The sequence below is a fragment of the Entelurus aequoreus genome, linkage group LG03, assembly GCF_033978785.1.
Source record: "Entelurus aequoreus isolate RoL-2023_Sb linkage group LG03, RoL_Eaeq_v1.1, whole genome shotgun sequence".
In the NCBI taxonomy this organism is placed as follows: Eukaryota; Metazoa; Chordata; class Actinopteri; order Syngnathiformes; family Syngnathidae; genus Entelurus; species Entelurus aequoreus.
In genome coordinates, this window is record NC_084733.1 from 5,382,107 (window position 1) to 5,395,740 (window position 13,634).

The 13,634-nt window shown below is 37.6% G+C and overlaps 1 protein-coding gene across 2 annotated transcripts in view; it reads right to left on the reverse strand.

The window, feature by feature from the left end:
- Positions 1-1,554: 1,554 nt before the first annotated feature.
- Positions 1,555-13,634, reverse strand: part of rps6ka5 (ribosomal protein S6 kinase, polypeptide 5) — a 63,876-nt gene continuing 51,796 nt past the window's right edge. For both annotated transcript variants that reach the window (XM_062040981.1, XM_062040982.1), the window contains 7 exons: positions 13,174-13,307; positions 13,009-13,102; positions 9,784-9,954; positions 9,362-9,553; positions 6,114-6,273; positions 4,168-4,331; positions 1,555-2,120 (listed from right to left, as the gene is read on the reverse strand). In XM_062040981.1, coding sequence (XP_061896965.1) covers positions 1,827-2,120; positions 4,168-4,331; positions 6,114-6,273; positions 9,362-9,553; positions 9,784-9,954; positions 13,009-13,102; positions 13,174-13,307 — 1,209 coding nt within the window. In that variant the 3' untranslated portion in view covers positions 1,555-1,826. The remainder of the gene's footprint in view (positions 2,121-4,167; positions 4,332-6,113; positions 6,274-9,361; positions 9,554-9,783; positions 9,955-13,008; positions 13,103-13,173; positions 13,308-13,634) is intronic.

The window sequence follows — 13,634 nt, forward strand, 5'->3', positions numbered from 1 at the left end:
ATAACTTGAAGTAAATAATGAAGATAAAAAACAATTACAAACAAAAAATTCCAAAAACAAAACAAACAATTAACTAAAAGCTTGCCTTTTTTATATTTGCATAGTTTGTATATATTATTAATGTTGTAAATACACATCTTTATATACTGTATCTAGAAAGGGCGGTCCTATAGAGCAGTGTTTTTCAACCTTTTTTGAGGCAAGGCACATTTTTGTCATAAAAAAAATCCGGAGGCACACCACCAGCAGAAAACTTTAAAAAATTAACTCCACCAAGTCGTCGTGTCTTATTTTGAGTGTGTTGGTGTCTTCCTGTGTGTAGTGCTTTAGTTCTTGTCTTGCTTATTTTGGTGGCCCTTCCTGTTTTGCCGGTGTTTTCCTGTAGTGGCTTCATGTCTTCCTTTGAGCGCTATTCCGCGCACCTGCTTTGTGTTAGCAAACAAGGCTATTTACGTTGTTGCTATCCTTCTTTGTGTGGCCATTGTTGATTTTCATGTCACGTACGGATGTACTTTGTGGATACCGTAAGTTTTTGCTGTCGTCCAGCATTCTGTCTCTGTTTACTTTGTAGCCAGTTCAGTTTGACTTTTGTTTTGCATAGCCTTTTCCTTTCGTTCATTTTGGGTTTAAGCATTACATACCCTTTTTACCTGCACCCTGCCTCCCACTGTGGTCTGCATATCGGGATCACAACAAACCATCCTCGTCTCACCCGACACATTCCGACTTTTACAAAGCAATGCTGCCACCTACTGACATGGAGTATTACGTGGTTACCCTGCCGAGTTTTACACAGCACAGACACTAAGCAACGGCACATTATTGGCAGATTCTAATTATTGATTTGCCAAAAATATTTTTGGGATAAATTAGGTGAAGTTGCATAATTTCCCACGGCACACCAGACAATATCTCACGGCACACTAGTGTGCCGCGGCACAGTGGTTGAAAAACACTGCTATAGAGGTAGGAATTTTTCGGAAGTCTTAGGAAGGTAAGAAATACACGAATGTGTTTCTTCTTGTATTTCTGCCCTTCTCGAGACATCAACAAGAAAAAGTAGCTTCCATATAAAGAGGTGTGAACAAGTTAGGACCGAGACCATGGTCCTAATACGCAAAACCATCGCATCTGATAGAGAATGTCTCATTTGCACCCCTGCTGGTGAAATCTATCACAATTAGGGGTGGTCCCAAAAAGGAGGGGATTTTTCAAAATTTCGGTTTTAAAAGTGCTCCTCCTCTGGTCAACATATGAAATAACAAGTGTGTGTAAGAAATTGCGCCCCCTTTGGTCAAATTTAATTTAAAAAATAAAATATGTATATAGAGACATACTGTAATAACTTGAAGTAAATAAAAATAAAGAAAAACCAATAAAGAAAAAATTAAAATAAATAAAAATTAACTAAAAGCTTACCCTTTTTATATTTGCATAGTATGTATATATTATTAATGTTGTAAATACACATCTTTATATATCTAGAAAGGCTGGTCCTAAAGAGGGAGGCATTTTTCTCACGTCTCAAGAAGGTAACAAATACAAGAATGTGTGTGTGTGTGTGTGTGTGTGTGTGTGTGTGTGTGTGTGTGTGTGTGTGTGTGTGTGTGTGTGTGTGTGTGTGTGTGTGTGTGTGTGTGTGTGTGTGTGTGTGTGTGTGTGTGTGTGTGTGTGTGTTGTCAAGCTATTGCTAGTGGAGGTTGCTTGGATACTGAGGTTGCCGCTCCTGCTGCATGCTTGCCTTTAGAGACGTGCAGGATGACATCCATGCAAAAAAAAATTAATAAAAAAAGATCGAAGGTGAACGTGAAGGTCCGGGTCCTCCGTCACTTCCCGTCAGAAAAGTGAAAAGCGGGCGGGGGCGGCTCTTGGTGCTCGGAGTCCGTCCCCAGGGCGGCGGGCGTGCTGACGGGGGTCGTGGCGGGCGGCAGGTGGCCGTCGCCCTCGGCAAAGTTCTTCTCCTGGGACTGGGATGAGGAGGACGAGGATTGGGTGCTCTCGCTGGAGCTGCTGCGCGTCTCCGTGCTGGTGCTGGTCTTCTTCATCTTCCGCCGTTTGGCGAGCGGCGCCTTGTCCACCGTCTGCAGGCGGAAGCCCTCCCGCTTGCATTTGTTGAAAGCCTGCGACACAGGAAGTGCATGTCAGTGAGCAGCTTAGCACAATAGCACCAGGCTGCGGACAATACAGCAACACAATCTGGCTGTGGGATGTCCCACGGAAAAAAAAAATTTTGTTTACATCTATATATATATATATATATATATATATATATATATATATATATATATATATATATATATATATATATATATATATATATATATATATATAAATATATATATATATATATATATGTTATATAATTAATATAATGTGTATTATATATATACTGTATATATATTACATTAATTATATAATATATAATATATAATTAATATAATATATATTATATATATATTACATAAATTATATATATATTTATAATATATATTATATTAATTATTTATATATATATATATATATATATATATATATATATATATATATATATATATATATATATTAATTAGAACTTTAAATATTAAAGTTCCCATATATTCCCATTAATTCCCTTATATTCCCATTAATTCCCATTAATTCCCATATATTCCCATATATTCCCATTTATCCCCATATATTCCCATTAATTCCCATATATTCCCATTCATTCCCATTCATTCCCATATGTTCCCATATGTTCCCATTAATTCCCATTAATTCCCATAAATTCCCATATATTCCCATATATTCCCATTCATTCCCATTAATTCCCATATGTTCCCATATATTCCCATATATTCCCATTAATTCCCATATATTCCCATTCATTCCCATATATTGCCATATATTCCCATTAATTCCCATATATTCCCATTCATTCCCATATATTCCCATTTATCCCCATATATTCCCATTAATTCCCATATATTCCCATTCATTCCCATATATTCCCATTAATTCCCATATGTTCCCATATATTCCCATTAATTCCCATATATTCCCATTAATTCCCATATATTGCCATATATTCCCATTAATTCCCATATATTCCCATTAATTCCCATATATTGCCATATATTCCCATTAATTCCCATATATTCCCATTTATCCCCATATATTCCCATTAATTCCCATATATTGCCATATATTCCCATTCATTCCCATATATTCCCATTAATTCCCATATATTCCCATTCATTCCCATATATTCCCATTCATTCCCATATATTCCCATTAATTCCCATATATTCCCATTCATTCCCATATATTCCCATTAATTCCCATATATTCCCATTCATTCCCATATATTCCCATTAATTCCCATATATTCCCATTCATTCCCATTAATTCCCATATATTCCCATTCATTCCCATATATTCCCATTAATTCCCATATATTCCCATTCATTCCCATATATTCCCATTAATTCCCATTCATTCCCATATATTCCCATATATTCCCATTATTTCCCATATATTCCCATTAATTCCCATTAATTCCCATATATTCCCATTAATTCCCATATATTCCCATTTATCCCCATATATTCCCATTAATTCCCATATATTGCCATATATTCCCATTAATTCCCATATATTCCCATTCATTCCCATATATTCCCATTCATTCCCATATATTCCCATTCATTCCCATATATTCCCATTAATTCCCATATATTCCCATTCATTCCCATATATTCCCATTAATTCCCATATATTCCCATTAATTCCCATTCATTCACACATATTCCCATTCATTCCCATATATTCCCATTCATTCCCATATATTCTCATTAATTCCCATATATTCCCATTAATTCCCATATATTCCCATTAATTCCCATATATTCCCATTCATTCCCATATATTCCCATTAATTCCCATATATTCCCATTAATTCCCATTCATTCACATATATTCCCATTCATTACCATATATTCCCATTCATTCCCATATATTCTCATTAATTCCCATATATTCCCATTAATTCCCATATATTCCCATTAATTCCCATGGACGGTGTCCAACTTTGAATAATCCAAAAAAATGGTCAATATTGTGAGGTCTGTGACCTCACAAAGTGGTTTGGATAGGAACTACTTCTGTAAAAAAAAAAAAGTGTCTCACGTTAAAGGTGGCTTTGACGTAAGTGTGCACGGACACGGTGGACGAGCCCAGGATGTCCGGGGTCATGAGCGGGTTGGAAGACAGCTGGCTGTCATCCTGCAGCCAGGCGTTGTAGCGGAGGCCGCACATCTTGATCCTCTTGATCGGATCCACAGTCAGCAGCTCTGCAAAACCACGAGTCAGAGGGGACTACAAGAAGACCTGAAGGACTCGGTGTTTCGCCACACATTTGTGGCAGCTGGAGCGTGGCCAGGTGTTTAGTGAGGCGGGGGGGGGGTCAATATAACATCATTATATCATTTGCATAATTGGCTATTAGAAAGACAAACCCCAAAAGCAGGGAAGTTGTCACGTTGTGTAAATGGTAAATAAAAAGAGAATACAACAAATCCTTTTCAACTTATATTCAATTGAATAGACTGCAAAGACAAGATATTTCATGTTCACACTGAGAAACTTTGTTATTTTTGTGCAAATAATCATTTACAAGCCGGCGGCGTTTCTGGGTGTTGTTGATAAATGGCTTTGGCTTTGCATAGTAGAGTTTTAACTTGCACTTACAGATGTAGCGATTGACTGTGGTTACTGACAGTGGTTTTCTGGAGTGTTCCTGAGCCCAGGTGGTGATATCATTTACACACTGACCAAACGCTTGTAAAATATACTCTAGAGCTTTTGTGACCTATTTTGTGACCAAGATGTTTAACATTCGAACTGGAAAACTTTGTTATTCTTTGCAAATACTAGCTCATTTGGAATTTGATGGTTCTTTTCCTCTTTGTTCCAGACGACACGACGTCCACATTTCCCAAAAACAATTTGAAATGTGGACTCGTCGGACCACAGAACACTTTTCCACTTTGCATCAGTCCATCTTAGATGAGCTCGGGGCCCAGCGAAGCCGGCGGCGTTTCTGGGTGTTGTTGACAAATGGCTTTGGCTTTGCATAGCAGAGTTTCAACTTGCACTTACAGATGTAGCGACCAACTGCAGTTACTGACAGTGGTTTTTTCTGAAGTGTTCCCGAGCCCGTGTGGTGATATCCTTTACACACTGATGTGGCTTTTTGATGCAGTACCTCCTGAGGGATCCAAGGTGCGTAATATCATGGCTTACGTGCAGTGATTTCTCCAGATTCTCTGAACCTTTTGAAGATATTATGGAGCGTCGATGGTGAAATCCCTAAATTCCTTGCAATAGCTTGGTTGAGAAATGTTGTTCTTAAACAATTTGCTCAGGCGTTTGTCGACAAAGTGGTGACCCTCGCCCCCGTTCCTTGTTTGTGAACGACTGAGCATTTCATGGAAGCTGCTTTCATACCCAATCATGGCACCCACCTGTTCCCAATTAGCCTGTTCACCTGTGGGATGTTCCAAATAAGTCTTTTAAGAGCATTCCTCAACTTTCTCTGTCTTTTTTAGCCACTTGTGCCAGCTTTTTTTAAACAAATTCCAAATGAGCTAATATTTGCAAAAAATAACAAAGTTTTCCAGTTCGAATGTTAAATATCTTGGGTCACAAAATAGGTCACAAAAGCTCTAGAGTATATTTTACAAGCGTTTGGTCAGTGTGTAAATGATATCACCACCTGGGCTCAGGAACACTTCAGAAAACCCCTGTCAGTAACCACAGTCAATCGCTACATCTGTAAGTGCAAGTTAAAACTCTACTATGCAAAGCCAAAGCCATTTATCAACAACACCCAGAAACGCCGCCGGCTTGTTAATGATTATTTGCACAAAAATAACAAAGTTTCTCAGTGTGAACATGAAATATCTTGTCTTTGCAGTCTATTCAATTGAATATAAGTTGGAAAGGATTTTTTGTATTCTCTTTTTAATTTACCATTTACACGACGTGACAACTTCACTGCTTTTGGGGGTTTTTGTACTCGCGGCGGCCCCACGTTGAAAAATGTACGGGAAACACCGGAGCCGCGATCTCACCTCGGATGAGATCTTTGGCCTGCTGGGACACGTTCCTCCAGGCCTCGCCCTCGAAGGAGAAGTCCCCCTGTTTGATTTTCTTCATGATTTCCTCCGCACTGGTGTGGGTCAGGCTCTGCTCCTGACACTGGAAAGGCACCTGGCCGGACAGCATGGTATACTGCGGGGCCCGGGGTGCGACAAAAACCACAGCATCAGGACCAGTGTGGGGTTAGTTACTGAAAACCAGTAACTAGTTACAGTTAGTAGTTACCTTATTTCAAAAGTAACTCAGTTACTAACTCAGTCACTTACACCAAAAAGTAATGCGTTACGGTGAAAAGTAACTATTTAGTTACTTATATATATATATATATTTGTTTTTTTAAGGCCTCCTTTAATGCCCTTTTAGCCTTCATTTCAGTCCTGTTATTGCACTGGAGAATAATATAATGTGTTGATCAACTGGGCCAATTTCAGGCCAGAACAAATTGACAAAACTATTTTAAATAGCTGCAACATAACATACATAAGTAACAAACCGCATAATAACGACGTAGCTGTAAACCTTTTTGAAAGCAAGAGCTACTTCTTGGGTAGTGATTAATGCGAAGGGCTACCAGTTTGATACACACTTAAATAAATTGCCAGAAATAGCCAATTTGCTCAATTGACCTTTAACTCTATGTTATTATTAATAATTAATGATATTTACACTTAATTGAACGGTTTAAAAGAGGAGAAAACAAGAAAAAAAATGACAATTAAATTTTGAAACATAGTTTATTTTCAATTTCGACTCTTTAAAATTCAAAATTCAACCGAAAAAAAGAAGAGGAAAAACTAGCTAATTCGAATCTTTTTGAAAAAATTTAAAAAAGAATTTACGGAACATCATTAGTACATTTTCCTGGTTAAGATTCATTTTAGAATTTTGATGACATGTTTTAAATAGGTTCGAATCCAATCTGCACTTTGTTAGAATATATAACAAATTGGACCAAGCTATATTTCTAACAAAGACAAATCATTATTTCTTCTAGATTTTCCAGAACAAAAATTTTAAAAGAAATTCAAAAGACTTTGAAAGAAGATTTAAATTTGATTCTACAGATTTTCTAGATTTGCCAGAATCATTTTTTTGAATTTTAATCATAATAAGTTTGAAGAAATATTTCACAAATATTCTTCGTCGAAAAAACAGAAGCTAAAATGAAGAATTAAATTAAAATGTATTTATTATTCTTTACAATAATAAAAAAATTTTTTTTACTTGAACATTGATTTAAATTGTCAGGAAAGAAGAGGAAGGAATTTAAAAGGTAAAAAGGTAAATGTGTTTAAAAATCCTAAAATCATTTTAAGGTTGTATTTTTTCGCTAAAATTGTCTTTCTGAAAGTTATATGAAGTAAAGTAAAAAAAAATTTAAAAAAAGAATTTATTTAAACAAGTGAAGACCAAGTCTTTAAAATATTTTCTTGGATTTTCAAATTCTATTTGAGTTTTGTCTCTCTTAGAATCAAAAATGTCAGGCAAAGCGAGACCAGCTTGCTAGTAAATAAATGAAATTTAAAAAATAGAGGCAGCTCACTGGTAAGTGCTGCTATTTGAGCTATTTTTAGAACAGGCCAGCGGGCGACTCATCTGGTCCTTACGGGCTACCTGGTGCCCGCGGGCACCACGTTGGTGACCCCTGCTGTAAACCAAGGAAGGCACACACTACATACACAAAGCCTAACCAGGCGTTTTTTTCTCTCAAGGAATTGTGAAATAAAATCATGTCTGAAGCCCAGAACACTCTACACATTTCCCCGGTTTTAGTTTAGGAAAAAGGAACGATTGGCCTGGCCCACTAGCATCCCTCTTTATGTTTGTGAACTTTATAGTCTATACATTTAGAGTGATGTGATAATCAAACACTCTAGAAGTCTAGAATGAAAGAGTATATAAGAGAATTGACGGCGTGTGTGTACCTTCAGCGCGCGGTGACTCGTTAAAATCCAGGCTTAGGAGGTGAAGTGTGTCTCTCTTTACTAGCTTCGTCGAAACATGTTGCTTTTGTAGCTGTTTCAGCAGATTTGAATCGCTAGGATAGGATCTTTGATACATTTATTATTTTTACACTTTTCCATTGTGTGTTATAGTCTTCTGACACCACCAGATGGCAGTATAAGTGTCCACTTAAGCGGCCATAAAAGAACCCAATTCAGTAGTGTACACAATTTTGGAAATAAGAGCTAAAAGGTGCTGTCCACGCATGTGGCCACTAAGCCTTTAGATAAGGGCTCCTGTTTGACGGCTCACAGAGCTGTTTTGGCCAGTTCCTTATGTGTTCTGAAGAAGCAGCTGCGCTCATTTCTGGGCGAGAGGTGACTCTTTTTGTTTGGATTCAGACCTCGCTTGCTGATGCTATTGTCGCATTGTAAGGGCTGGTCTCCTGAAGCTTCAGTAAAACGTGGTATTGTACCGTTCTTGTCTCTGGGGTCCTTTTTGCTCAACATATATGTCATCCAAAAGAACTTGGGATTGACCAGTGTGTTTTATTCCCTGAGAGGAAGACTGGTCGCGCACAACATTTACCAAAGTCGTACTTCCACATTTTGCCAGATTCTTGAGCGCTGAGTGTAGTATTCTATATTCTCAATGAAACGCCAAAGCTTTGGTGTTGTTCGCTTGCAAACCCGTGATTGCTGGGGTCATTTATTGAACAGGCGCCTGTCAGAATAATTGTATGTAAGTTATCACAAAACGTTGTGTGTCAATGAGTTCCCGGGGAGCAGACAAAAAAACTGTCTTCGATCTTACCAATCAAAAGGCGTGTAAAACTCCACTGTGTAGGATGGGAAGCGACATGAAGGTGTCGGTTTCTTTGATGCATTGTAATCCAGATTTGAATTGCTAGGATAGGATCTTCGATCCGAGACACAACTTACATTGAACTAAAATGTTCTTTTCTTTGTGGTCGGACAAAAGAAAAGTAGTGAGGATATCTCCATGTTAAGAAACTCGGCTTCGGCTCTGCCGTGTCGTGTTAGTAAACACAGACACGCCCCCTCACACACACACACACACACACACACACACACACACACAATAAAAGCGTGTTGATCAGAGCTGCATGCGCTGCACGCCATTGTTGAAAGAAAGTAGTGGACTGTCCTGATGTGGTTTTTCTCCACACACACACGCTCTCAAAAGCCTTTTCATCACAGCTCCTCACATTTACCCCCCGACGATGCAGAGAGAGCCCGTTATACGGTCCACTCACCAGAATGACCCCCAGACTCCAGAGATCGCACGACTCGTCGTAGCCGTCGTATTTGAGTATCTCCGGCGCGGCGTACTGCAAGGTGAAGCAGGGGGTCTTCAGGAGCTGATTGTCCGGCGGCTTGAGGCGGGCGAAGCCGAAGTCTATGATTTTGATCTCCGAGCTCTCGCCCTCGTCGGTGAAGAGCAGGTTCTGCGGGGCACAGTTTTTGGACTGAGAGGCCGGCGGCGGTAATCACTGCTTTTTTTTTTTGCGCGGAAAAACGCAGGCTCGGGTAGCAGCGCATTTACTGAGGGTGGGACACGCTTTGGGGGTGGGGGGCCCGCATCACCTCGCGTAGCAGCGCACTTACTGAGGGTAGGACACGCTCAGTGATGGGGGGCCCCCACATCACAGGGAGGACAAAAAAAGGGTCAACTCACCTCAGGTTTCAGATCCCGGTGCACCACGCCAACGTCGTGCATGTGGCTGACCGCCGACACCAACTTGCGCATGATGCGGCTGGCCTCCGTCTCGCTGAAGTGTCGCTTCCTGCGGATACGCTCCAGCAGCTCCCCTCCGCCCAGCAGCTCCAGAACCAGGAACGTGTGGAGCTACAAACCAACACCAAGTCACTGTCAAACATCGGGGGGCTCGGTTCAGAACGCTTCGAAGGATTTTACAAACCCCGTTTCCATATGAGTTGGGAAATTGAGTTAGATGTAAATATAAACGGAATACAATGATTTGCAAATCCTTTTCAAGCCATATTCAGTTGAATATGCTACAAAGACAACATATTTGATGTTCAAACTCATAAAATTAATTTTTTTTTGCAAATAATAATTAACTTAGAATTTCATAGCTGCAACATGTGCCAAAGTAGTTGGGAAAGGGCATGTTCACCACTGTGTTACATGGCCTTTCCTTTTAACAACACTCAGTAAAGGTTTGGGAACTGAGGAGACACATTTTTGAAGCTTCTCAGGTGGAATTCTTTCCCATTCTTGCTTGATGTACAGCTTAAGTTGTTCAACAGTCCGGGGGTCTCCCTTCTGCTATTTTAGGCTTCATAATGCGACACACATTTTCAATGGGAGACAGGTCTGGACTGCAGGCGGGCCAGTCTAGTACCCGCACTCTTTTTAGAATTAGAATTTTTATTTTTATTTTTATAACTTTATAAAACGTTTCTCGTGCGTGTCTAAAAAAAAAATATATATATATACATTTTTTTTTTATAACTTTATAAAAAGTTTCTCGTGTGCACGAGATACATGTAAAAAAAAATTTTTTTTTAAATTTGAATTTCTTTTTTTTTATAACTTTAAAGTTTCTCGTGCGTGTCTTAAAAAAAATATATATATATATATATTTTTTAATAACTTTATAAAAGTTTTTTCTTTTTTGTCCTGACCAGCTTCTCAGGCAAATCATATAGTAGATGTAGATGCCCATATCGGCTGTTCAGATTTACTTTACAAAAGAAAAGTGTAGGATACATGTCTAAAAAAATAAATAAATAAAAAAATTTGAATTTTTATTTTTATAACTTTATAAAACGTGTCTCGTGCGTGTCTTCATAGCTTATGTGAGAATGAGATATTAAGTGTTCTTTTTTAATCCACAGTCATGTTTAAAGCTGCTAGTATTTTCCCATGTAGTGTGTCTTCTCGTGACCTCCTTCCTTTTATCTTATGTCCCCTGTCTTGCCTCTGGTGAGGGCGGTCGCATTCCATCCTCAACGACACCTGGAGTCGAACTTTTGCTTGCATGCAGATCGGCCTCAGTCTATGAACATTACATCATCACACCCAAGACAATGGGCACATACACACACACACACACACACACCCTCCCCCACCCCACGCCTTCTCCACCGCTTGTTTCCCCTCGGGGTGATGGACGGCTGGCAGCGCTTCATAGCAGCAGTCGACCCTCCAGGGCCCCAACTCCCCGCCCCTCTGTTGCGAGTTGTCGTGATTAAATGTAACGTGTTTATGTGTGCACTCCAAAATATATACTGTATATATACGTATATATATACATATATATATATACGTATATATATACATATATATATATATACGTATATATATGTATATATATATATATACGTATATATATATATATATATATATATATATACGTATATATATATATATATATATATATATATATATATATATATATATATATATATATATATATATATATATATATATATATATATATATATATATATATATATATATATACGTATATATATATATATATATATATATATATACGTATATATATATATATATATATATATATATATATATATATATATATATATATATATATATATATATATATATATACGTATATATATATATATATAAAAAATCTTTTTTTTTTTTTATAACTTTATAAAAAGTTTCTCGTGCGTACGAGATACATGTCAAAAAAAAAATAAAAAAAATTGAATTCCTTTTTTTTTAATAACTTTATAAAAGTTTCTCGTGCATGTCTAAAAAAAAAAAAATATTTTTTTTTTTTTTTAACTATAAAAAGTTTCTCGTGCGCACGAGATACATGTCTAAAAATTAAAAAAATAAATAAAAAATTATAAAGAGGCTCCATAGAATATTTATCTTTTTTTTTTGTTCTTTTTTTTTTTTGTCCTGACTGAAAACAGTTTAGCTTGTTACAGAAGCTACAAAACTGACCTTCCTTTGAGCAGATTGAGTTTCTGGAGCATCACATTTGTGGGGTCAATTAAACGCTCAAAATGGCCAGAAAAAGAGAACTTTCATCTGAAACTCGACAGTCTATTCTTGTTCTTAGAAATGAAGGCTATTCCACAAAATTGTATTCCTTGCGCACTAATGACTGAAAGAGCACGCACTTGGCGCGATGATGTCATGTTATCGATGGAAAAATGCCTTTTTAGACAATATAATTTGCCTGAGCGGCTCGTAGACCCCGAGAGTAACAAGCGGTTGCCTTGTTGCCTTTCCGTTAGGAACAATAAACTAGTTTTTAGTATAAGTTTGCTGGTTTCAAGAAATGTAATGCCGAGCGCATATCATTATGTCAAGATAATGCCACTAGCATTTACTTCATTTAAGAATATTTTTCAACATACTGAGCAAAAAGGGCTCATGTTAGTTTTTTCTATCAAGAAAAGTGCACTTGTTATTAGTGAGAATATACTTATTTTAAGCTATTTTGGGGTTCATTGAGGTTAGCTAATTTTACTTGTTTTGGAAAGTCTTGACAAGCCAAATGTTCTTGTTCTATTGGCAGATAATTTTGCTTAGTTCAAGTAAGATACACCTAATTTTTGTACTTTTTTCCCTTGTTTTTGAACACTGACTTTTTGCAGTGAAACTGCTTTGTGTTTTATTTTGATATCAAAAAGTAAACGTTTTTATTGTGTGTAGTTAATTCCTATACAGCATATTTCTGCTCAAACTCTTAATGGATCTGTCCTGACACATCATCTACATGTGCATAACTTAAAAAATTAAGTAATCATTGATTGATTGATTGAGGTCCTTAAATGTACAGGAAAATAAGTTGTCGGATTTTTACGTGCAAATATCTGGGCTGCTTTTTGGGACAGTGTTTAGTGAGAATCTCTCGGGCTTAATTCCTTAACGAGGCCGCGGCGAGCCTACCTGGTCGTGGTATATTTCGTGCAGCTTGACGATGTTGGGGTGACCGTCGCAGAGCTTCAGGGCCGCTATTTCCCGCTGAGTCTGCGCCTCCATCCTGCAACATACCCTTTTTTTGGTGAAAATCCTGGGAAGTGTCACAAAAGTATTTTCAGCCGGACTTTGTACCGTTTGCTGACTATTTTCACGGCGTATTTCTGCCCGGTCTTCTTGTGCGTGCAGCGCCTGCAGATGGAGAAGCTTCCCTCGCCGAGAGCGCTGTCCTTCAGGTCCATCTCGTAGCCGACATAGAAAGGAGAGTCCTGCGGGGAGCCGAGTGGAGAAGACACTTCATCAAGAGTACAAGACAACAACAAAAAAAAAGAGTACAAGACATTTGAATATTACGGAGCCCCTAAAGGGACAAGGGGGGCAAAAAAAATGTAATAATTTTTTTTTTTTTTAGACATGTATCTCGTGCACAGGAGAAACATGTCTAAAAGAAAAAAATAAATAAATAGAATTATTTTTTTTATTTATTTTTTTTATTTTAAACTTTATAAAAAGTTTCTCGTGTGCACGAGAAACTTTCTCATGCACACGAGATACATGACTAAAAAAAATTTAAAAAATTTAAAAAAATTATAAAG